General features: G+C 48.5%; 10 protein-coding genes across 10 annotated transcripts; 4 read left to right on the plus strand and 6 right to left on the minus strand.

Moving 5' to 3' along the window:
- Positions 1-343: 343 nt before the first annotated feature.
- Positions 344-7,293, plus strand: LACBIDRAFT_321733 (uncharacterized protein; the record flags this gene model as incomplete). Its single annotated transcript, XM_001874521.1, has 13 exons — positions 344-741; positions 794-1,392; positions 1,444-1,573; positions 1,623-1,925; positions 2,010-3,129; positions 3,177-4,721; positions 4,869-4,873; positions 5,360-5,631; positions 5,681-5,781; positions 5,831-6,018; positions 6,071-6,258; positions 6,310-6,820; positions 6,873-7,293. 13 exons carry the CDS (start codon positions 344-346, stop codon positions 7,291-7,293), a joined length of 5,781 nt encoding a protein of 1,926 aa, XP_001874556.1.
- LACBIDRAFT_305328 (uncharacterized protein) lies at positions 7,292-7,948 on the minus strand. The gene is made up of 4 exons (XM_001875106.1): positions 7,922-7,948; positions 7,739-7,864; positions 7,617-7,683; positions 7,292-7,563 (listed from the first exon to the last, which is right to left on the minus strand). Exons 1-4 carry the CDS (start codon positions 7,943-7,945, stop codon positions 7,481-7,483), a joined length of 300 nt encoding a protein of 99 aa, XP_001875141.1. The 5' UTR covers positions 7,946-7,948; the 3' UTR covers positions 7,292-7,480.
- Positions 7,949-8,607: 659 nt separating this feature from the next.
- On the plus strand, positions 8,608-10,289 carry LACBIDRAFT_305329 (uncharacterized protein; the record flags this gene model as incomplete). Its single annotated transcript, XM_001874522.1, has 5 exons — positions 8,608-8,712; positions 8,763-9,163; positions 9,219-9,444; positions 9,505-10,179; positions 10,236-10,289. The coding sequence occupies 5 exons, from the start codon at positions 8,608-8,610 to the stop codon at positions 10,287-10,289; spliced, it is 1,461 nt and encodes a 486-aa protein (XP_001874557.1).
- Positions 10,290-10,516: 227 nt separating this feature from the next.
- Positions 10,517-11,338, minus strand: LACBIDRAFT_305330 (uncharacterized protein; the record flags this gene model as incomplete). The annotated part of the gene is made up of 1 exon (XM_001875107.1): positions 10,517-11,338. One exon carries the CDS (start codon positions 11,336-11,338, stop codon positions 10,517-10,519), a length of 822 nt encoding a protein of 273 aa, XP_001875142.1.
- Positions 11,339-11,504: 166 nt separating this feature from the next.
- Positions 11,505-12,773, minus strand: LACBIDRAFT_187545 (uncharacterized protein; the record flags this gene model as incomplete). The annotated part of the gene is given in 6 exon segments (XM_001875108.1): positions 11,505-11,683; positions 11,735-11,835; positions 11,854-12,201; positions 12,252-12,365; positions 12,420-12,538; positions 12,605-12,773. 6 exon segments carry the CDS (start codon positions 12,771-12,773, stop codon positions 11,530-11,532), a joined length of 1,005 nt encoding a protein of 334 aa, XP_001875143.1. The 3' UTR covers positions 11,505-11,529.
- Positions 12,774-12,821: 48 nt separating this feature from the next.
- Positions 12,822-14,308, plus strand: LACBIDRAFT_244755 (uncharacterized protein; the record flags this gene model as incomplete). Its single annotated transcript, XM_001874523.1, has 10 exons — positions 12,822-13,018; positions 13,073-13,126; positions 13,190-13,201; positions 13,258-13,369; positions 13,429-13,533; positions 13,583-13,723; positions 13,775-13,864; positions 13,919-13,977; positions 14,028-14,099; positions 14,152-14,308. 10 exons carry the CDS (start codon positions 12,822-12,824, stop codon positions 14,306-14,308), a joined length of 999 nt encoding a protein of 332 aa, XP_001874558.1.
- Positions 14,309-14,719: 411 nt separating this feature from the next.
- On the minus strand, positions 14,720-15,396 carry LACBIDRAFT_305334 (uncharacterized protein; the record flags this gene model as incomplete). The annotated part of the gene is made up of 2 exons (XM_001875109.1): positions 14,720-15,100; positions 15,166-15,396. The coding sequence occupies 2 exons, from the start codon at positions 15,394-15,396 to the stop codon at positions 14,720-14,722; spliced, it is 612 nt and encodes a 203-aa protein (XP_001875144.1).
- Positions 15,397-16,279: 883 nt separating this feature from the next.
- Positions 16,280-19,905, minus strand: LACBIDRAFT_292035 (uncharacterized protein). The gene is made up of 16 exons (XM_001875110.1): positions 19,837-19,905; positions 19,764-19,780; positions 19,699-19,713; positions 19,369-19,590; positions 19,091-19,309; positions 19,014-19,030; positions 18,930-18,959; positions 18,757-18,878; positions 17,988-18,024; positions 17,789-17,940; positions 17,700-17,743; positions 17,433-17,642; positions 17,091-17,377; positions 16,973-16,991; positions 16,746-16,922; positions 16,280-16,691 (listed from the first exon to the last, which is right to left on the minus strand). The coding sequence occupies exons 8-16, from the start codon at positions 18,808-18,810 to the stop codon at positions 16,376-16,378; spliced, it is 1,296 nt and encodes a 431-aa protein (XP_001875145.1). The 5' UTR covers positions 18,811-18,878; positions 18,930-18,959; positions 19,014-19,030; positions 19,091-19,309; positions 19,369-19,590; positions 19,699-19,713; positions 19,764-19,780; positions 19,837-19,905; the 3' UTR covers positions 16,280-16,375.
- A 70-nt stretch (positions 19,906-19,975) lies between these two features.
- Positions 19,976-21,379, minus strand: LACBIDRAFT_187709 (glycoside hydrolase family 16 protein; the record flags this gene model as incomplete). Its single annotated transcript, XM_001875111.1, has 5 exons — positions 19,976-20,212; positions 20,263-20,757; positions 20,812-20,936; positions 20,986-21,150; positions 21,204-21,379. 5 exons carry the CDS (start codon positions 21,377-21,379, stop codon positions 20,172-20,174), a joined length of 1,002 nt encoding a protein of 333 aa, XP_001875146.1. The 3' UTR covers positions 19,976-20,171.
- An 811-nt stretch (positions 21,380-22,190) lies between these two features.
- Positions 22,191-23,656, plus strand: LACBIDRAFT_187613 (uncharacterized protein; the record flags this gene model as incomplete). The annotated part of the gene is made up of 6 exons (XM_001874524.1): positions 22,191-22,303; positions 22,353-22,398; positions 22,451-22,551; positions 22,608-23,018; positions 23,046-23,174; positions 23,237-23,656. 6 exons carry the CDS (start codon positions 22,191-22,193, stop codon positions 23,445-23,447), a joined length of 1,011 nt encoding a protein of 336 aa, XP_001874559.1. The 3' UTR covers positions 23,448-23,656.
- Positions 23,657-23,987: the final 331 nt, after the last annotated feature.

The raw sequence follows: 23,987 nt of genomic DNA on the forward strand, positions 1-23,987 counted from the left end.
GGAAGCGGCGTTTCAAGGCGTCGCGAAAAGCCATGCGAGAGCTCCAGAAATGTTGTCAAGCGAATTGTCCTGTTCTTGCCTGAGGCAACATGACACATCAACGCGACTGTCACAGCTCCGTCACTTTGAATCAGCAGTCACGCAACACGCGTTGATTCAACCTCCTTCACACACTTGCAGCAAGATAATGGGGAAGGAAAAAACTTCAAAGTCGCGTCCAAAAGGACAAGCCACTATCAAGTCCTTCTTTGGAGGAGGAAAAAAGAAGGAATCTGTTCCACAAACTTCAGACGCAGAGGACACGGCCGCGACAGAGGCAGAGGAGCCTGCCAGTGACGCACAGATGGAAGAAAACGCTTCAGACTCGGAACCGGAAGAGCATTCTGGTCCTAGCAAGAAAGCTACGAAGTCTACAGCTCCTGACTCATCTGACCTTCCTCCCATTAACGAGATACCCGCCATATTCGACGACCTTGTCAGTCACATACCAAAGATCAAAGACGTTGCGGAACGTGTTAAAGGCCGAAAGCTCCGCGTAGCAACGATGTGTTCGGGAACAGAGTCTCCCCTACTAGCTTTGGAACTCATGCAGAAATCGATTTATAAACAGCACGGCGTCAATTTCGACATCGAACACGTTTTCTCATGCGAAATTGAACCCTTCAAGCAAGCATACATCGAACGCAATTTTCAGCCTCCTCTTCTGTTCCGTGATGTTTGTGAGCTGGGAGATGGGGAAGCGTATGCATTTCATTGAGCTTGAAATAATGCTGTTCATAACCTTTCGATGCAGACATACCGCGTATGGTGCTCTTGCCCCTGTACCAGGCGACGTTGATATTTTAATCGCGGGTACGTCTTGCGTCGATTATTCAAATCTCAACACCCAAAAGCAAGACATTGATGCAAATGGGGAGTCCGGACGTACGTTTCGCGGAATGATGTCCTGGGTTACGACGCATCGGCCTCCCCTCGTCATCTTGGAGAATGTTTGCTCCGCTCCTTGGGAGAAGGTCAAGGAGTATTTCGAGCAAAACGGATATAGTGCCTCATATTCACGAGTCGACACCAAACATTACTATATTCCGCATACTCGCACTCGCGTTTACCTTGTTGCTGTCAACAAGAAAAAGTCACCCATTCCTGAAGAATGGAAAGATTTGGTATCACACAAGCTGAAACGTCCTGCATCTTCAACCCTCGATGCTTTTCTATTACCGTCCGATGACCCCCGCATCCATCTCGCGCGACAGAAGCTAGTCCAAGAAAGCTACGGTGCTCTGGACAGGCGAACAGGGCGCACCGACTGGGGTCGTTGTGAATCACGCCATCAACGAGCAAGGTTGGAAGAATGGCTAGGGGCAAAGCGGCCTTTAACGAGTTGGGACGAAGGTCAGACCTAAATTTCCTGACTTAGTGATGAATAATCCAACGCTGGTCCAGGTGGTTTTTGCAAGCTTCCCGATTTTGCGTGGAACGACTGGGGAATTGGCCAAGTTGAGCGTGTCTGGGATTTGATGGACATCAGCCATCTTCGCTCTGCCACAAAGGGGGTTGATCCTTCTTATAAAACGTGAGGTTGTCGCTTATCCTTCTATATTTTGTTGTTGAATCTTTACTAGTCAGGTTTGGAACCTTTCTCAGAACGTCGATCGTACTATCGGATCGAACAAGGTGGGGATATGTCCCTGCCTTACACCATCCATGATTCCCTATATCACGAATCGAGGTGGCCCAATGGTGGGACTAGAAGCCTTGTCCATGCAAGGCTTGCCGGTGGACAAACTCCTTCTGACGCGAGAGAGTGAGGACCAGCTTGCGGATCTGGCTGGCAATGCCATGTCTACAACTGTGGTCGGGGCGTGCATCTTAGCAGCCCTCGTCACCGGCAGAAGCTTACTTAAAGCCGGAAACGACGAACAGTCGTATGAAATGAAGAATGGCGTTGAACTGGAGGAAGTTCAAGCCATGGATATCGATGGGGTTGAAAAATTCAAAGTCACTGCAAGTCAAATCGTAGGCGAGGAAAAGCTTGTTCAGAAACCACTCAACTTGTCAATTACTCAAACGTCTTCCTTCTCCGAACTTTTAGAAGAAGCGAACAACAGTGTGCGTCTTTGCGGGTGTGAAGGTCGCACAGGGATGACGACGAGAGAGTTACTCCGCTGCATTGACTGCAGAAATTCTTTCTGCAAGAAGTGTGGCGGACGTCCAGAGCATAACCCATCCCCCATCGATACTGCCGCGTGCCTCCGACTCCACCCCTCAGAATTTGCTAAGAAGCTAAAATCGACGCTACCGATGTGCATCTCCGTGTCGGGCGTTGACCGTGACCTACTGCAAAGCCTCAAAGAAAAAGATGGGAAGGATATTCCGGAATTGCGATGGTCTGAATGGTCAGCAGCTGTGCTTCGTGCTGTTGGTTCTGAGCTGCGATTTGTTGAGCTCAAGCGCCAGGAGATTTGGAGTGCAGTTTATCAGTCACCAACCGCGGCTCTAGAACTATCGCTGCATCCGCAGCAAAGCGAATGGCGTTTATACGCCTATCCCCAGGAACACGAGCCTGCCAAAGCTGAGATTCGACAGCTGCTCGCGTCTCCAGTTGGTAGATTTGTATGCAACGGTGGTTTGCTTTTGGGGTGTTGGGAGTTCGCGTTACCTCTGACCATCTCGATCGAGGTGAAGATAAAAGGAGTTGGGGATCTAGTCCCGTCTTGGGGGGCTCGTCTTGGGCTGATTGGAGAGAATGAAGAATTCAAGAATCAGCAAGTCTTCTCGAAGATTCAAGTCACCGTGCCTCAGAATCGGGTAGATGCATTTGATCGGGACATATCTGGGGTGTATGCCCTTCTTGACAAATGTGGGACCGCCAACGGGGCACTACACAAGAAGTCCGAGGCAACAGAGGGCCTCCCACCTCTATTCATGCTCTTCGACCCACATCGTACCAATGACTCTGAGGATTGTTTTGTTTTTTCGATCAGTACCCGGAGGCTTGAATATCAGGAATGTCGTCCGATTGTAGGCAAGCTTGATCCCACATGGCGACAGTCGAGTGACGCGAAGGAACAGACAGTTCTGTGTCATATTCCTGCCAAGTGGGTCAAGGCAATCGAGGTTGAATTAAAGGTTCGACATCTGCTTTTCACCGTTTCTCAATGCTTATTTTGCGTCAGCCTTACGTTGGGCAAGGTCCGTCCTTTGGTATTCCCAGCCAAACATTCGCTATCCCCATTTCCGATGACGCTTGTCGGGATGCATACGCCCTGCTAACTTGCACTGTTCCTCTACGTGGCCAAGCCGGTCCTGAGTGGCCTCGTGGAACATGGACTGAAATTGACAAAGTTCATGAACGCGGAACTTTCAGAGCTTTAGCGTGGCTTTTAGAACGCATCCGACATGTCGACGACAGCCTTCGCTCATGGCAGAAGGTTGAACTCCTCAGCGAATTGGACAATTGTGAGCGCTGCGCACCAACAGCACCACTACTCAGATGGACCCAGGTCAACAAGAAAACAGTACCTGTGGAGGATCCCGTTCAAGCCGGAGAATATGAAAGGCGTCTGAAGGGTCGCCCAAGTCCCTTCGTTACCCAATTGAAGCTTGACGACAGTGGCACAGGGACCGTCCGCGTTGGCATCAACATTCCATCTCTGATTCATCGAGCGATTTCTCGTCTTCCCTCCAAGAATCGCGGGGCACAGACATCACTGTCATGGCGTCTTGACACCAACTTTACCCCCGCTGCAAACTCTTCTCTGCCGAAGTTTGTAATATCGAGCAACAAACATGACAAACAACATGCTCAACCCCCCAATTTCAAAATTCCCCTAAGGGAAGAACAGCTTCGCTCTCTGGAGTGGATGCTTCTTCAAGAGGCTGCTGATGTAAAACCATTCGCAGAGGAGGAGATCTCTGAAGCTATTCTGGATCCCCTGGGATGGAGAGCTGAAGGACGAGCGGAGAGACCCGTTCGCGTCAGAGGAGGAGTTTTGGCTGATCAAGTTGGGTACGGGAAAACTGCAATCACCCTCGGCCTCATTGATTGTGCTTCTAAGAAGACTTCAAATGAATTCGACAAAATGGGTCGCATTCCGGGAAAAATTGCCGTCAAAGGCACTCTCATCATCGTCCCACCTCATCTAACTAGGCAGTGGAATTCAGAGGTGGGGAAATTCCTCAAAAAGAAGTTGAAAGTCGTTGTGGTCTCCACCGTCTCCAACCTCAACGGCGTGAAAATCGAGGACATTCAAGAGGCCGATATCATTATTGTCGCGTCAAACATTTTCAAAAGCAATGTTTATTTGGAAAATCTCCAAATCTTAGCTGGCGCTGGGGATCTTCCCACACGCGAAGGTCGCCATTTCAATGCACATCTTGAAAAGGCACTACAATCCCTCAAAGCTCAGGTTGATCGTCTCCAAGATGAAGATTCTTCTGCCGTTATGAATGAAATTAGAGCTGCCCAAAAACGAGGTGAGGTTTTCCACTCCATAACCACTCTCTCATACTTATATTGCGACGATTTAGTTCTTGAAGAAGAAGCTGCTGTGGCGGCATCAGCCGCCTCAAAGAGACTGAAGGGAAAATCATACCGTGAGGCGGCAGAGAGATCCCAGAAAGTCAAGAAACCTGCCACGAAGGAATCATCAAGTCTAAAAGCTGCAGCTACCAAATCAACTAAAAAAGATTCTCGCCTTATTGTGGAGGTGGTCATTGAGGTCCCCCCAGGCCACCCATTGGACGGGCAAGACTCAAAATCATTGCGATCAAAGGAAGACGACGGCTCTGATTCGGACAAGCAACCTCTACGAAAGCTTGGACACCGGGCGGCCACGAAGCGTGTTGTTGTCATTTCGGATGATGAGTCTGGGTCAGAAGATGAGGGTCAAAAGCCCAAGTCGTCGAAGATGGTTAAGTCGTCCAAGCAAGTCCCAAAAAAGCGCAAAAAAGGACTCTCCAAGGCTTCTTCCCCGTCCTCCGACTATGAAGAATCGCCTGCTGAACAATCTGACTCTGATGTTGAAATGGAACCTTCATCTTCCGACAACGACGACGAGGGCGAAGAAGAGGAATCTATACCTTCTAGGGGCAAATCCAAGGCCATATCGAAATCCAAGCTGAAGCCGAAAGCACAGCCGACTAAGGCTAAAAAGCCACGTAAAAGTGCAAGCCTTCCTCCAACTTCCGATTCCAACGATGAGACGGAGGGTGATAGGGATGACATGGATATCGATGAACCGCCTCCCCCCAAGAAGAAAGTGACGAAACGAAAAGCGGGCGACAACGACGAGCGACCGGCCAAGAAAGCCAAACGAGCTGACACTGACCCATGGAAGTTAGAATCCAAAGCTGTTAGGAAAGATTGGACGCAGATGCAAGCACCCCCATTTGAACTCTTTCACTTCGCACGCAAGGTCGTGGACGAATATACATATCTTGATGGCAAGGTCCATTCTTTGGTCACGAGTCTGACGGCTGAGAGGCACTGGGTCCTCTCGGGAACACCACCAATCCACGACTTCGCCGCGTTGAAAACCATTGCCGCCTTTCTAAATATCCATCTGGGAGTTGACGATGACGGAGAAGGTCAATCTGTGGAAGTGAAGAAACGACGTCGAGAACAAACAGGTGAGCATCATGCTCCAGTCCTCTAGTGATCGCTCACACAAGCCTGCAGCTGTTGAACGCTTCCACTCTTTCCGCGAAGTCCATAGTTTGGAATGGCACACGCACCGTCACACGGTTGGTCAAGCATTCCTTGACCAGTTTGTGCGCCAGGTAGGCACTTCTTGGCAAGATCAATTCAAATATCTAACTTGAATCCAAGAACATCGCCGAGATTGACGAAATTCCTTGGACGGAGAAGGTTGAACCCATCGTTCTGCCTGCTGCTGAACGAGCTATCTACCTCGAACTCGAGCATCACCTGCGTGCACTGGACATGACCATCAAACGTGGCAAAAAAACAGAGAGTGACCGAGAGAAGAGGTTGGCGAAATCTCTGGGCGAAAGCAAGTAAGTGTCATTCGTCCGTATGAGTCTCTACATCCTAACTCTTGCCGCAAAGGACGGCCGAGGAAGCACTGCTGAAGCGTTGTTCCCATTTCGACCTCGAAACGTCCAATGAGAATGCCATGAAAGCTTGTGACGTTATTGTCAAAGAACGTCAGAAGCAATTGGACGAATGCAAAGCGGAATTACTCAAGGCAATTAGTGACGGCGTCAAGCGAGAAAAAAGCCTCGGTTTTGTTGGCAGTGAATCAATGTTCAACGAGTATGTCCGCGTGTCGAGAACCGAAGGCGTAGATGATGATGAAGCGACCGTGATGGTCAACGAACTCCTCGACAAAGCTAACGCTGTCACTTCCAAAAACAAAGGAAAGTCTCAAGATACTCAAATTTCGGAAAAGGTCAAGGCCCAGGCCTGGGAACATCGAGAGAAGACGCATGAAATTCGGCGTCTGACAAAAGAACTCACCGGACGGATTCGCTCGCTTCGATATTTCACGGTTGTTCGTGACCTCCAAAAACAAAGAGAGAAACCTCTGGTCGTCGATTGCCCTGGATGCCACAAAAAGAATGTTCCGATTGACGACATTGCTGTGCTTTCGTCTTGTGGCCATACAGGCTGTTTATCGTGCGTCAAATCCTGTGCGGAGAAGGAGGAGTGTGTCCATGCAGCATCGGGTGCATGCAAGTCTGCAGCTCGGGTGCTTAATGTAGTGAGAGGCGACACGTTGGGTGTTGACGACGAGGCACGGGATGGTCATGGACGCCACTTTGGTTTGAAGCTTGAAAAGGTCATTGACCTTATAAGGTAAGGGTGGCAGACAACATCTTCTTACCCCTCTGCTCATCTACTCTCGCAGAAAGAAGATTCCTAAGGACGAACGAGTACTGCTCTTCGTGCAATTCCCAGACTTGATGAAAAAGGTGACGGAAGCGCTTGCAGTCAACAAAATCAAATACCTCGAAATCAAGGGCACCGCCCACCAAAAGAGCAAGAATCTGGAATTGTTCCAGAATGGAAGTGAGGAGAGGGTGTTGTTGCTGAATGTCATGGACGAGAGCGCAAGCGGAGCCAACTTAACATCTGCTAACCACGCCATCTTTTTATCCCCTCTCCTTGCGCCCTCACAGGAAATTTATAACGCTTGTGAGACACAAGCTATTGGTCGCTTGGTTCGTTATGGGCAGGAAAGACACGTCTACGTTTGGAGATTTTTGACCACGAATACCATTGACGAAGAAATCTACGAGCAGAGGAAAGCCGCCGTCGGACATGTTTGAATCTATATCTCGAACCTTGCATATTCTTCCAAGCCAGCATTCAAATCTATCTATTATGAAGCTGTGATCATCTATAATCTCGTCAAATATACATAGGAACACAATTTATCGTAGATTAGGCAGGGGAGGGATCAATGAGCACATACATTTTATCAATACAAGTCCAAGGGTCAGTACAAGTCCGTTGTCATTTACTCGACATTACGTAGCCAGTGGTGTCCAATATCTGCTTGCCGCATATTGAGCAAAGACCTTTCTTGTAAGCACAACCTGAGGAAGATCGAAATCAGAGAAGCCAAGATAAGACGAAACAATGGGCGCACCATGGCAGTATTTAGCCTTATTCTGCGTGGTAGGTTGCTTGCAATCTTTGCATTTCGCCTGATATGGCTGACGTAGGGGTGCGTTAGGATGAGTTATTGTGCGGTCAGAAGAAACAATTTACCTGGAAACGATTTTTTGAACTACCAGGGCGGCTGAGGAGTTTGTTCTCGCCGACTTTCCTGGAACCATCCTTGATGCTGCTGGAGCTAGCGGTAAAAGGATCAGGGGCTGCGACAGTTGATAGTTTCTATGGATATGATAGACTAATGAGCGTCTGTAAGGATAACGAAACGAAAAGACAAACCTTTTCACACTTCTTGCAGACCATGATGAGGGTCGGAGGCAACAAACGGAGCGCTGACGAAGTGATCGATCACTTGGTCAGCCCGATCGTGTCAATCTCTTTTGGATCTCTTTCTCGTATTGGATTCATTACCGCCCCTCTGAGCTCGTATACTCCGTAGAATCGACGCCGTCGCAACATCCTTGGACAATCAAACTATTATCCCTCTCGCTCCACCAGGTCGTTGATCCCGACACTTGGTTCCCTCTTGCCATATCCATCACTCCCAGACTGGAAGGTGAGTACCTGACATCAGGCTCTTATTGTTGATTTTTTTTTCAACTTCGCGCGCCAACCTTAGGTATACTTCGAGACTCAAACTTACATACTCAGATCTCAAATTCAAAGACTGTTGACATGGCACCCTTTACACGAAGCAAGGAGTCGCAGGGACCTCGTTCACAAAAGATAATTCCGGCAGACAATCACTCAATCACTCGCCTACCGACCAGCGCGACTATCCAATGCGTTTCACCCAGTTTTTTGACGCGATGAACATAATTCAAGTCTTTGTTAGCTGTTGTCTTGCAAAGAAATGGCCTAACCATCGGACGACCAAGCAACGCTTTTTTTATCTTCCTTTTCTTGGACGACGAGCGGCGACGATATAAATTCAGCAATCATGGATTCGTTGAGAGCATACCGAAATGCCTCATCGTCTTCCAACTCTACGTCGCTACAAGATTTCTAACGACGTTTTAATCCTAATTCTGGAGAAGTTGGACCCCCGTACCTTGGCCACCACATGCAAGGTAAAAGTCGCGCCTTCGACGCGCTCCTTGTCATTAACACCGCGCTCTAGGTATTCCGAAGGGTCTACGAGCTCGTTATGGGGTTCCAGCATCTCCGTTACAAGTTCGAGTTGGCAATGGCCGGAATGCAGGACGGCACTCCCTCTTACTATTCCAAGCCGCCGTCTCTTCGCCTACAGCTTCTCTTGGCGTACAGAGAGAACTGGCCAAAGCTCCGATGGACTTGCGAACAAAAGATTTTCATCTCTGCTGCCGCAACCGTCGTAAACGTCTGTGGAGGCTTTCTTTATCACGTCGAGGGCCAGACCCTGGACTTGAAAGAGCTCCCCTCTTACCGCACTGGTCGACTTCCTGCCCAGACCAAGCACATTAGGTTCGGTACCGCTCCTCGAGCCGATTGTGTCGCGATTGATCCCATGCAATCGCTCATCGTGACAAGCCATACCTTTAGGTACGTTTATATTGTACAAGGCTGAGAAGTTCATACGACTGAGGCGGTCTTGCAGTGGTCACGGCGGACAAGTTGCCCTCCGGTTGAAGATTCGCAATTTATGGACCTTCGAAAAACATCCTTATGCAGCTTCGCAATCTTATGAATGCCTTACTCAAGTCGCTCAACCTGTTGCGAAGACCTCGATGGTTGTTTGCGGATTTAAGATGACAGTTTCTCTCGAATTTTTAGGAGGGACAGTCAAGCACCTTCTGATTGATTGGCGCACATTACAGGCAATGGTAGGGATATAATTTGCTGAACGTAAAACCCACATGCTAATCATTTTTTACTAACAACAGTGGCTTGAGGAACAGGATGTCCATTTTTTAAACCCAGAGTCCCTCCTCACTGTCGGATACTCCCCTCGTGGATCTCCTGGTATGAAGCTTTTCAATATTCGTGACTTGAACAGAACCTTCATCGAGCGCGAGTATGAATTACCAAGCATTTGGGCTGGCTCCGAGTTACGATTCAGTCACAACGCTATCCCAACTCCCACAGTCCCACTCTCCAGAGACGCATTATTTCATCTGGACCCATTGACTCGCGTGCTCCATTTGACGGTCAAAGGTGGGCAGAAACGGGGCGCCTTGCATTGGCTCTTCATCAAAGAATCCTATTTCCGCCCAGCTTCACGCGCTGACCAGTCCTGCCATGTTCCATGGGCATCTTGGAGTAAAGCTTGCCTGATTAAAGATCTTGTGGCATCAGAAATTATTGGCGTTCCCCGAGTTATCGGCAGCCGCATTGTATATGTCGAATCCGATTCGGGATCTGGGAAGGATAGAATTTCTATCATTGACTTCGCTATACCCGCAAACCACCCTGGATCCAGCTCTCGTCCTTGGTCGTTGATTGGACCACTAGCAATGTTGACCCCGAATGAATCAAGCCGCAGTATTCCCTCCTCTGTTACAGGTCATCTCCGAGTCGAAGGAATTTGCGCTTCCGAAGACAATATTGTCGTCATGCTCGTAAGTTTTGCTTGTCTCGCCTTCAATGATAACTGGATGATCCGTTGAATATCAAGGAACCTCAACAAGGAGGGAAGGCCGTCAACATCTTGACGTTCGGGCCCAAGTGAAACCATGATATTTGATACCCCAAGATCACCTTGATCTCAATGTTTTGATTGTTACGGATATGTAGTGCACTGTTGTATCAGTTCCAGAGTCGAGCCAAGTTTAAGCGATCAATGTCTGTATTTAGCATGTATATTACCAGTTAGGGCACTGCCAAGGCTATCCATGTTTCACTCAAACTAAATATAGTTCTTGTTCTCAAGTCAGATCTACCGCCGTCTCTTTTTGATTACTTTGTTACAGTTCCCAACTTTAATTTTGCCCTGACAACCCAGCGCCTTCTTTCATTTTCGTCGTCGTCACCTGTAACACGCCACCTCCTCGTCGCTGAACCGGAAACCTCGTTTTCAACGACACTCTCGATCACAAACCCAGCAGTCTGCGCTGATGCAAGGAATGACTGAATAGTGTAACGTCCCGTATGTAGCCCTGCTACCAGATGGATACGGGACGAAACCGATTTTTTGAGGGCCATCTTTAGGGTATCGATGAAAATGGAATGCAGATCTGGGTTCCAAAGGGTATCTGCAGCTAGAATCACGTCAAATCCGCCGTCATCTGTGGAATGAAGACTCGACACGTCGGAGCCCCATGCATATGGGACCGCCCGGCATCGGGGACTGACGCCGTTGCGCTCGATGTTTCCTGCTAACGTTTTGATCAATTCCTCGTCAGGATAATCGCTCGCTGTAACAAGGACTCTTTCTGGAAACAACTTTGCAATCAAAATGCTAGGAAGACCAGCAGAAGCCCCCAATTCAAGCACCCTCAGGGTCTCGTTGATTGGTAGTTCCTTGATATGACTCTCGAGGCCGATTTCGTCCCAGTGATCTGCCAGATAAATCGACGATACCCAAATAGATGATGCGTGCAGAGCCCAGTTGGCGGCGTGGGTATCGGGGGTCTGGAGTGTAATCACGAAAGAGGAACCAGAACCAGAGTATTTGTACGTGAAGAGTGAACCAGGTGAAGATAGAGTTATCGGCTGGAGGTCGTAAAGCGTCTGGAGCGAATCGAGCAATATGTCTTCCGGATCGTCCCCGGCGTCCATAAATGGGCCCGACTCTGGCGAGCCCACGGTCAGCCGAGTCCTTTCTCAGGTATCAACGAAACAAACCTGAGCACCACTGAAGTTGGTAAAGGGTGTAAGTCCAACAGTGTTATCTGCCGTTATCGCCGATACTTCACTATTTGGTATCCACGGGTTGGGCTAACTTCGGGAAACATAATATCTCACTAACTTTACACTCGGAACACGTTCAATCTACTATCCCATCCACAACTTGCTAGAATGCCTTCTTCAAAGATGGACCAAGCACAGCCGACCACAAATTCCGTGTGAGGGTCATGGATATACAGGAGTTGGCCGCGCCCTGGCGCTGGGGTTGTTGTCCAACTGGAAGATTATTAATAAGGCAAAGCTCATGTGGAATCGTGGAAGACATACACTCGACAAGTCATGTCGTAACTTGCGGTTGCAAGAACATCTGCACGATGGGGGCTCCATTGCACCTTCCTGACGGCGTATTCATGGCCAGGCAGCTGCGTCTCGCAAATTCCCCCGACCTGAGGTGTTTCGCCGAGTTTGACCATACGACAGTCCCAGACTTTTACAAGTTTGTCAACACCTGCGCTGGCTAAAACCATTGGCCGATATTTGTTCCAGTCTAGGGAGAGGATTTCCGTGCCTGACGCAGGAATCGTAAGAGCCGCGGCGGAAAGTGGATTGACAAATGTGTTTGTATTTGGACCAGTAGTTAGGTATGAAGGAGTGCGAAGGTCAAACAACTTCAGAGTCCCGTCGGTGGAACACGAAGCTAGGATATCTGGCTGGTGAGGGGAGAAGAGGGCTTGATAAACGCATGAGTGATGCGCTTGCACAGTCGTAATGGAACGTGGACGGTCGGGCATCCACTGAGTTGCGGTCAAGGAGGGGAATTAATCACAAAAGGTAATCAACCCACAAGTTTTATCGTTCCATCCCAAGATGATGAAGCGAATGTGTCTTTTTTAATATTTGACCAATCGACAGAAAAAACCTCTTGTGTGTGCTCTTGCCATGCACGAATTGGCAAGTCCTAAGATCGTGGTAAGGTCGTCATAAATTGCCAATGTAACAACCAAGAACGTACATTGAGCATCACATCCCACAATCGTAATGAGCCATCTCCAGAAGCCGTTACTAGTTGGTTCTCGTGAACTTCAGACCAAGCGACGTCGTAAAGACCGTCCTGCGTTTCGTAACTGACGCCTTGGAGATTCAGCTGGACGACAGAAGTCACGGATGGAGCACCTCACTGTTTGTCCAGCGTCAAACTCGGCAAGCCACCAGGACCGGGATTGGCAGAAACAAGATGCAGTCGCCCATTCCCGACTAATCCGAAATTTGCTGACGATGCTAGAGCTAGCCGGGTCGTGTGGAATGGCGACCAGGCCAAGGCATAGTGGGCAAAGCCTGGTGTGTGTAGGACGGATGGGCTGTTCATGTCGAACTTCAGACTCGGTTCTCGGAGAAGCTTACCCAGAACGGTCACATGCGCGTCTCCATTCCTACTATCCCCCATACCGCTAAGCCCATTCCCAACGTTACTCTACCAGAGGCAATCAAGCGTCTCACCGATTTTCTAAGAGGAGGAGCGACCACGGTGCTCACAGGCGCTGGTGTGAGCGTAGATTCTGGAATCAAAGCCTATCGAGGTCAAGATGGCCGATACATGAACCCTAATTTCCAGTGGGTCGCGCAATCTTGCCGTCACATTGAACACGTCGACTGAGTGTCGGAAAGGCCGATATTTTACCACGAACTCATAGACGAGACCGATAAAGGCCACAGATTCAGGTACTGACTCTCAGGTCGTCATCAAGTTGATGGATAACGTTCAAGCTTTCTCCATCTTGCCAGGCAAAGATATTGGTCTATATGCATTCTCATACTCAATTTTGAAGCTCAATATGCTCAACTATGTCAAGGCTTCGCTCGTATCTTGGCTACCCCCCAGTCAAAAACGCAGTACCGAACGTATCACATATTTCCCTAGCAGCATTACAGCACGCCTCGGTCGTCCCGAATATTATCACTCAGGTGAAATTAAATGCTTTCTGGTTTTATCTTTGGTCTTCCTTTTTGAAAGTGTTTGAAAGAACGTCGACGGGTTACACCAGAAAGCCCTTCAACAAGTTGCCCCACATAAATGGAACCCAGCACACGCACGCGACGCAATCCTGGAATTGCATGGGACTCTACATGTATATACTCTCATCCGCTTTATATGACGTCGGACTCATTGCGTCAAAGCGAGTAAGCTGCAACAAGGGGCACACGATTCATCGAGACCTTTTTCAAGATTTCCTCTCTGCGGCGAACCCCCAATGGGACGCGTATGCACAAGAATTGATGATGTCAGGAACTCGACCAATATCGAATCCAGATGGCGATGTCTGGTTCTTTTTGCATGTATAAGTTTATCTATGTCTGAATGTCTGCTAGGTGGCGATTGAACATCTCGGGATCTCGTACAGCGACTTTCACGTTCCAGATTGTTCAACCTGCTTGCTCGAAAACCGCAGAAATGCTATCGTGAGCCGTTCCACTTTTTCCTCTCTTCTGTAATCTGACATGAAGCATTCCAAGCACAAACCAGAGGTTATATTTTTCGGGGAGTCAATACCACAAAATGTCAAAGAGCGCTCGTATGGCTTTCAAAATCACTGCTGTTTGGTCTTAAAATGTTTTCTTCCAGTTTTCGCGAAGTAGAAAGATGTGATCAATTGCTGTTAATCGGCACAACATTGGCGACCTACTCCGCTTTCAGGTAGGTAACCTCACTCATCGATTCTTTGGCTGAATCAAACAATCATCTGCAGGTTGGTTAAACATGCGTTAGAGTTGAAGAAGCCAGTAATGCTTTTGAACATTGGACCCACAAGGGCGGACGGTATACAGGAAATACAAAAACTCAATATCGCTAGTGGCGTCGTCCTCAGAGAAGTCGCCAAGGAGATCATGTTCGTATCCTTGTGACCTTATCTCCCTCATAATTGGGGAACCGATTCTAATCATCGATTTCCGTCTTCTATCAGCGGCGAAAAGGCGATGCACGAGCTCGTACTTGCCTCGATGCCTCACAGCAATTTTCCTCCTGATGGTGGTGACTCGGCTCCGAGAGCGGCAGGATAACCCAGTTAATGTACTAGCCGAAAAGCTTGTGGTTCATGCCCATTCAAGAAATCTGTAGTATGATACACTGCACATAGACCACAAACAAGGCGTAGAAACTTGAAATCTAAAAATACACAGGCCAAGAAACATTAGGGTGTGTAGGGTACCAAGACCGAGGTATGTATGAAGGTATACATGGGCAAAGCCAAAACACGGAAAACATGGGTGACGGAAAGGAATCAGAAACTTTACAGAGATCCTTGAACACCTTGTTTAAGGGGATCTTGATAGGAGAGAGAGGGAAAGCGCAGCCTCGCGGTGCATCTTCTCTTCCATCGTTTCGTTGGGATCAGGATTGAATAATTTATTTTCGAGTTCACGAGTGGTTGCCGAGTCGATGGTGGATCCCTTCAACTGTACGCATGTCGAAGCTTGCCAGCCTTGAGTGGGGGGTGTAGTAGGAGCTGGCTGTACTGGATTCGGACGCCACAAACAATCGCTGGTCACAACGTCGGGTTGATAAGGTGGAGGAAGCGTAGATGCAACAAATGATAGCGGGGATGAGGAGGGTTCAGTGCTTCCGTCTGAATCGTTATTATGACTGTGAACGAAAGGCCGTGCGCCCAGGGACGGGGATGGCAGGGGGAGGGTGGGCTATTTGAAATAAAGGCAGGTTCGCCAATGAAAATTTATCGCCAAGAAGTTGGGGGGATTCTTACCGCTTGTGCTTTGATTGCTGTATCAATCCTCATAGTCGTCTTTGTGTGGCGTGTCTTGAGACACCGCGCCCGATGAGTGCGCCAGTGAAGGGGGTCAAACGCGCTTTTCGCCGATAGTTTAATTTGCTTCCCGCAGCGTTTGCATTCGACGTAGGTGGGGCTGAGTACAATCGCTAATGGGTCTTCTCGGAGCTTAGTTTCCCTGGCCTTTTCTGCGGGACTTGGAGACATTCCTAATCGACTAAAGATCCAATTTTTTCAACAATCTCAAGCCACAGGATAGCGTTACAAGTGGAAACGAACCTTTGGACTTGTGAGGACAAGCTATCTGTGTCGGCCATTGGAATAGGTCAGTTCGGTCGCTGTTTTATAAAAAGATCATTGAGCCACTTACGGGGGGATCAGTGAGATGGGGGTGGAGTGATGGGCGCTGGGTAAAAGACAAAACGCGGGATCGACGTTACCTCTTACTTGACTCGATAAGAGAATTCCTGTGGAGATTGGTAGAATATTTGACAAAGACATCACGATGAGATCCGAGTTCTTTCAAAGCTGTACCTCTTTGTGCGTTCGCTGAAGTAAAATTTCATCGATAATCAGCGGCAACTGAATTTGTTCTCATTGGAAGGAATGCGCGGTATGTTTCAGGGTAGGCGTGGGGCTGCAGGGTATAAAGAGCAGCCTTTAAAGTCTATGTATTTTCGAAGCGCAGTTGTCGGCATCATCCGTTTTGAACGGTCACTAATCTCGTTCCCGTTTTAGCCCCATGATGCCGACGTCTTGGCTTCATATCATACACATGGAGCGCTGACTTGGATAAAACCCTTACAAAAGGGAGGCAGAGTGTCCGGTTGGATTATACAACTTGTCATCTATCTGAGGAACAAGGGAAAAATATGGAATAAATATACAGTCACGCAACAGCTTCTTTCAACTTAGCTTCACCCTTTGGCTCAAAGATATCAATCTTTCCTTGGGCGCAGTGCAGTAGCATAATGCGTAGCGTGGTTGTGCGATTTTTGACGATTTACTCATACCAGCCCGTAGAGCAGTGGGGATACGAATATTTCTTGCAAAACAGGTGGATGATCGATGAGGTTTAAGAGCCAATCCAACCATGTAATTCAAAATTTATTAGTTGGAGCTGTTGAAATTAGAGAAAACCGAGAACTCTGATAAAGAAGTGTACAACCAAGGAATATCGAAGACATCATGAAGAATCACCCTTCAAACTCTCCCGGAACCCGCGTATGAAGGCCTTTACAGGGAGCAAGAACCAACCCATGGCGGTAGGCGCCTCCTCCTGAGGAGGCGCGTAGGTGTCATGTCGCGGACGATTGTGGGGCCTCAAATCCTCGTCGGGAACAAGTGCCGGTTCTTCTCGTGGCCTTTTGACACCGTGTAAGTTTGACGGAGAACTTTCTCTACCTGTCGCACGAAATGCGGCGTCAACCAAAGTCGATGGTGATGGCTCTGTTGATTTAATAGGGAAAGGGATGACGTTTTCCGTTCCAGGTAACGGAGAACTTGCCAAAGTCAATATCAAACACAGCTGGAGGTGTGATCGAGGATCTGCTTACTATTTGCAGCGATCTTTATGCTCCTCCCAACTTGTCAGATTGTATTGCCCGTCGCCTTTCAGATTGACTCTGACGCCACAGACGGCGCATTCTACATCATGTGCTTGGTATGATTTCGCTTGTGGATCATTAACAAGGCGCAATTTCCGTTCTGCAGCGGCGACGCGGCTGCTGGGCCTGTGATACAGATCAGAATGGCGTTTTCCATTGGGAACGCAAAAGCATACACTTGTTCCACAGGGCTGCCTGTTGTTATCTCAGATAATGAGTCCGAGATTCCTCCTTTTGACGGTCCCGCCTCATTTGAGTTCCTGAGAAACGTCAATTATGATCTAACAAGCTTACGGGTTTTTAAATACCTGAGTGGTTTGAGATCGCAGGTAAGCCTGTGTTTTTCCCAGCGCTGGACATGGTAGGGTCTTCTACGGTCAAGCTTGAGAACTTTGTCGCATCTGGTACATGTAACCTCGTAGGGAGATATGTTCGCGCATTCCGGTTGATTCTCAAAATATTGGCGACGTTCCGCCTCAGTTCGCCGGATTCGAGTTGTGCCACGGATCGACTCCGCCACTGAATCTGCCAGTGAGTCCGTGACGGATATATTGTCTTCTGCAGCGAGGGAAGCCACCGACCTATGAGTAGAACAATGAGCTGATGAAACATGTTGAGAGTGTTCGATTTACATACGCCCTAGAAAGAGATTTCGCGTTTTCCGACCCAAGAGCGGATCGCTTCTTGTTGGTAGAAGGAGACGCTGCGACTTGCTGAATGACGCGGTTCAGTGAGGTGGTCGACGAGGAGGAACGTTTGTGTGTGTGATTGTTCGCCTGAACTGACTTGGGTCCCTCAGGCTCCTCAGAGTCGCGTCGAACGCGCTTAGGAGAGGGTCCAGGGAGTCTACGTACGTGCCAGCGTTAAGCTACTTGCCCAAACACAAATTTAAAAGGTACGCACTTGATATCCCTAAAGTCTATCTTTTTCATTTTGCCCTCCGGTGCCTAGGTAGGAAATGAGAAATATTTCATCTCAACAACCAAACGAACCTTGAAGAGGGGCTTATGGGATGCGCCTGCTTCACGCTGATTGCCAGTGAAATCAGTTTCTGGGTCGCTGGCAGGGGTAACTTGTAAGTCTGGGATGGTTGACAAGGTGACAAACTCGCATACCCTGTAGTATCGGGAACACTTCTCCTTCCCTATGTTCGTAAGAACAACACAAAGGCAAAGAGGAATAGTGGCTTACCTTTGGCCGTTCCAAATAGGTAACTTTTACCGGTGGCCTATAGTACATCGGTTACCGTGACGCGACAAAGCAAAGCAAGAAGTAGACCTTTCCGGAGATGAAGGAGAGCTGTCCATTGGATTGAGAGTCAGGTGGATAAGGAATTTAAGTGTATGGTAGGAAATAAAAAGGAGCGCGTGTTGAAGAACGTTGGGGGTATATCGAGGCCTCTGTCCACAGACGCGTCGGAGTCAGGAAAGCAAGAGGAAAGTGCCAACTTGTCACAAAAATCAATCACAAACACGTCTTGAACACATTTATCTCAAGAGCTCTCAAGTACAATTTATATTATAAGGTACGTATCAAAAAATTAACTAGTATAACGCTACGATAGGAATGGGAAAAATCATCATAATAGAGTCGTGGCAGTCATCATGCAGAATTTGTCATATGAAGTGTGGTTTGGAAACTATCGATTGCATTCGCGTCCATGGCAGGATAAAAGTTTGGACGGTGGTCAGGTATGTATGACATTCCGGAAAACGGCGGCCTAATTTCTTGCTGCTGCTGTGGGTAGTAATAATGTGACATGTAGTGATGAGACACAGGAGGCGAAGAGGCGGAATACATTGACATTGGAGGTGGCTGAAGGTGAAGTTGATGATGGGAGGGTGGAGGAGGGGCGAATGAACATGACGGTGCTACCTGCTTTACGGTAGACATATCAAGCACCATCTCTGTGTAAACACTTAGCAAAGAAATCGTCGAGGACCGTCGCCGATTCACGTACCTCCTGCGTCAGGTATCCCTGGTTTCCGATGAGTACATTCAGAGCCTTTGCCATCCCGTGAACATGTTTTACATGCACGCTCGATGCACTCGCACCCTTTCCTTACGCAGGAACTACAAGGTCTACGCTCTTTTTGTGAGAATTTGTTAAACAAGAACTAAATCATAACACACCTAACCCCATCGCAGCGTATCTTATCGTGCCTTTCAACGTCGCGATAAATTTAATATTCATTATGGTAGGAAGTGTCGACGTACCTGCAACTTATACATGCCTTGAAAAGTGGAGAATAAGCCAATCGAGACCATTGCACTTGCAAAAGCAGACCACTCACGGCTTTAACACGGGTTCCATGCCCCCTTCCCTTCCGAGGAACAGCAATACATTCCTTCTCGCCTTCCACGCAAAATTTACAAGGTCTGGAATCCTCGCACCGCTTGTTATCCGCTCTGCACCCCTCGCAACGTAGCTTAACGAGTTTCGGCCCTCGTGTGACGTGGATACATTCTTCGGAGCGGGCGATACATCTTGAGCACGGGCGTTGATCATCGCACTGATCGTTCATGTCGAGCTAAGCGAGCAAACAAGGTTCATACCAGGGAAAGGCATCACCTTTTTGTTGTCTCTCCGGCAGTTTGCACATGCGAGTTTCGCTCTGTCGGAGCCACCACGAACGATCCGAGATGAAATCGTTGATGTAGCCACTTCTTGCCGAGGAAGAGCGATGGTAGATTCCTCCGTACATTCGATATGAAGTTGTCTGCATCGCTGACAAGGCTTGCCGTCTTCACACCGAACGCGAGCGCGTCGACAGGGTTCGCAGCCGTCTTTGCACTGATCTGATCCGTATCCTCTCTTGATACAACCACTACATGGTCTAACGGAAGTATCAAAACGGCTGTAAGATTAAGAAATTCGCAACCGCACCTTGCACCATCGCACCTAATCTTATCACGCCTATGATGGGCTCAGTGGAGAAATGGAGACCATCGCTACAAGTAGCGCACCTGCAACTCGCACAAGCCTGTCATATTTTGTAGAATCAACGATGCTTGGACCATGAAGACCTTATCGACGTACTTTGGAAGCTCTTCTCGGCCACGCTGACGAGCCGTTGTCGGAAGCCGGGTTTTGTGGCTGAGAATTCATGGTGATAACGGAACCAGTGCGGTGCCCAAACTCAGAAGAGCTCGGCTAAGTCCGTCGTCGTAAAGGCGCTGCACCTCGCTGCAGATTAACGTTGCAGATATACGCTTCAATAGGTATGTATGTATGTAGTGTACAATGCACGAAAACATTTATAAATGTGCTATGATAAAAGAGTGGCTTCTCGCAAAAGCAAGGATATTGTAAGGGAATGCACTAAATCATCTAAAAAGCGAGTCATCAAGCATACTAATCCAACCTGCAATACTTCATTGATAAGTAGCGATGTAGTTTATCTTCCATTTAGCAACTATACGATCCGTTTAGTCATAAAATCTTAGGGTGAAAGAGACAACTCACAACGAAAGTTAGCGGGGTTCTGGACAGCACCTCCACACGTCCCAGGACATCCAGCGCTAGCGTAGGTAGCTCCAGCGAAATCTCCGCAAAGCGTCGTGTCGATTACTAACTGATGGTCATGGAAGCCGTTCATATTACATGACTTCGCTGACCAGAAGGCGGCGGGTGTTGGCCAGCTAGCAGGGTTGGGTTGTTTCGCGTTAATGTCCGCAGGAATTTCGCCTCGCGCAAAGTGCCACATCTTAATCCCTTCGCTGTTCCACAAATGCGCGTAAACTCCCCCTCCAATCATGTTGAATGGTTTCCCGTACGACCTAGTGTCGGTGTCGATGAAGGCGCAGCCATTGTTGTTGTCGCCGCTACTAGCGCATTGGGAGCTGATAGCGTTGGCAGAAACACGGTTGTTGTCGCTATTGAGTGTGCAGCCAGGTCCAGTGTGCAGAGTATATTGATTGGTTGGTTGGTTATGAACACCCTCCAAGACGTCGATTTCACCTTAGATTGCGTTCAAAAAAGGTTCTTAAAAATAGTCGTAAAATGTGAACTTACCTGCGCTCGGCCAGTTAGGCCCAACTGACCAATATGCCGGCCAGACGCTGCACCCGTGAGGCATTGCCCAGAAATCGGCAATGAAGAGACCACCGTTGTATGTTTTCTTCGAGGTTATCCGAATACTGATAACGGAATTAACACAAGAGATAAAACTCTGTTATGCCCACTCACGAGTCACGGTTGGAGTTCGGGGGCAGCGCGGAGGTATCGTCGACAGCCAAGACGGTAGTGCCGTCGGATTGAACGAAGGCCAGATTTTTCGCTATCGCCTGATCTTTCGTCTGGAAGTTGACGCTGCCATGAGTGGGGTCAGGATCGGAGAAGAAATCCCAATCACTAGAAGGCACAGATTAGTTATGATGTCAGACTGTCGGGATTGAGATACGCACTTCAGAAACGATTGTCCGGTATACATATCCTGCAGTACGAATGTCTTTGTATTGTTCCGCACATGAAGAGTACGAGCATGATTTGCGTGGCGGGATCGTAAAGATTTGTCTTGGTGCTTGCCTGCAAGCGCTCCGAGAGGAAGTAAGGCCAAGAACAAAGTTGATAAAAAAAGCATGGTGTTATCGGAGTGAGAAAGGGAGAAGAAAAATAGGGGACGGGAAAGAGAAGGGAGGTGGTTGACGTCTTGATCAACACGGTCCTTGTTTAAATATCGTCCAAGGTGGCCTGGGGTCATCGCGCTTCCGGTGGCCTGATGGCCACTCGTGGCCCGCTCTTCCGATTGGAGAAAGGTTCAGAAGACTCAAATGTTGTTGCCTTTGGTGTCCAGTGACGACCATTGTCCTTGAGTCCACAGAAAGCCACAATTCCCCGCCATGCGTTTCCTAGTTGACAAAGGGTGTGCCACCGCGTCTATATCGCTCAAGTGGCCTCCCTTTTGCGTCAAAGTGCCAATGGCCGCGTTCGATCATGCTGAAGATGGATTTTTTTTTTCTTTCCTTTGTCAGGAGCGGTCGTTGTGAGGGAGGGTTTTGTTTTTGCCCCAGTTTATTTTGGGACAATGATCGTCATGATTATGGGCACGTGAGTTAGGGTCTGAATTCTAAATTTATAATTGGAAGCCAAGTCACCGGTGAACTACTTCGTCACGGTCCTCAAAAAATGTCAGAATTGGAATGTTTGGCGGTGGGGAGATCCTCTGAAGCACAGTATGGCCTTCAAGCTGCTCAACTAGGTCAATAAGGAGCATGGTGAAACGCGACGCGACGCAGACTAATATTTGAACATCACGTGCCTAATGTCACGTTTCCGGCCATACAGATCGCCACACAGATCGCCATATGTACATGATCGCCGTACTTTCCAATGCTGACATGCCCTCACGGTCCTTATACTTAGTAGTATTTACTACTTGCTTACTACTTCTCATGCCTGTCTCTCGCATCATTTTGGATCAAATCAAGAGACTTATACCACCGCTTGACGGTACACTTCACAAGGGCCAGTCAGGTCGCGTCGCCGTCCTCGGTGGAGCACTCGAGTATTTGCGATCGTCTTTATCTTACAAGTCTCCATGCTAACTATCCCAGCTACACAGGTGCCCCCTTCTTCGCTGCGATCTCCGCCCTGCGATTTGTACTTTTCACGATATCCTTCGAGCCTTCCCACTCTTTAACTGAGTCAATAGGGTGCGGACCTCTCCCATGTCATATGCTCGCCCACGGCAGCAGGTGCAATAAAATCCTACTCCCCTGACCTTATCGTACATCCTATCCTGGATGAGCATTCGTAAATATAATTTTCTGAACTGTTACTGCCTCTGCTTGACCTTCCCACCCTCGAAGCTCTCCAAAGACAGTCAAACCGGCCCTTCAATCCCTTCTTGACCGCCTGCACGTTCTCATCGTGGGCCCGGGATTAGGCCGTGAAGCCTACATGCAAGATTACGCCAAATTGGCAGTATCCCTCGCCAGAGAGAAGGGCATGTTCATCGTTCTCGATGCCGACGCTCTCTACATGATCGGAAAAGATATTTCCATCATCAAAGGCTACAGGCGTGCCGTTGTCACGCCAAATATCGTCGAGTTCAAGCGCTTGAAAGAACAGGTGGGCGCGGACCCGAATACCCCAGCCGATCAGCTCGCAGGTTTAGTCTCTCGACTACTAGGCGGGGTGACAGTATTGGAGAAGGGAGCTAAGGACATCATCTCGATTGACACAACGGGAAGCGAGGCTGACTTGGAGGCAAGTCAGCTGTCGAGCGCCGATGCGAAGCGCGAGAGGGCAAAGGAAACAATCGAAGTGGATACCCCAGGTGGTCTCAAGAGGTGCGGTGGGCAGGGAGATATCTTAAGTGGGTGTGTGGGGACGTTTATGGCTTGGGGGAAATGTTATGAAGACGGTGCCTTTGGGTCAGTTTCATTCCGTGCACTCTTCATTTACTGAAGTCGACTTAATTTGCATCTTTGTCAAGTGATGGTGAAATTGCGGCATCTCGTGTCCCTCTTCTCGCAGCGGTAGGCGGAAGTATGGTGACACGCACCGCCAGTCGGCGCGCGTTTTTCAAAGAGGGCAGGGGAGTTGTCACTCAAGATTTGATTCCTGAAATCGGGAGGTCGTTCGTGGAAGTATTCGGTGCCTCCGCCGTGGACGGTTCACAACCTGCTCGCGATCTCAAGCTCTAACTCGTGTTCTATCATTGACGTTGACACGCTTGGACGCACAGGGGGGCCGCGGGTAGCGAGCGCTGTTTGTGACTGTTATAATTACATAGGTGCCCGCAGCTTTACATCTCTAATCCTCGCGTTTTATAGGTGTCATAGATTCTACGCCTAGTATTCAATTCTATCATAACTCAACAAAGATATTTGGCGCGAAATATCGTCACGAAACGACATGGCGTTGCTAATATTTCTGATTTTTTTTTTTTTGTTCCATTTTATAATTTTTATTCCATTTGGGCAGGCCCTATGATACCGGAATTTACATACGCTGATCGTGAGTCTGACCTATACATGGGGTCGGTTAGTCCGAAAGGGTGAGTTTGAAAATGCGACCCGCGAGAGAAAAATTGGCAGCGGCGGCCGTTAGCATAGTTTATGTGGGATTGTACATCAGGGAACATTATTTGCTCCATAGATCTAGTTAGATCAAGTAGTTGGGTGTTACTAGAAGACTTGTCGACCTGTTCGACTAGGAGCTACTGGCAGCTACAGAGACTGGGT

The sequence above is a fragment of the Laccaria bicolor genome, genomic scaffold, assembly GCF_000143565.1.
Source record: "Laccaria bicolor S238N-H82 LACBIscaffold_2 genomic scaffold, whole genome shotgun sequence".
NCBI lineage: Eukaryota > Fungi > Basidiomycota > Agaricomycetes > Agaricales > Hydnangiaceae > Laccaria > Laccaria bicolor.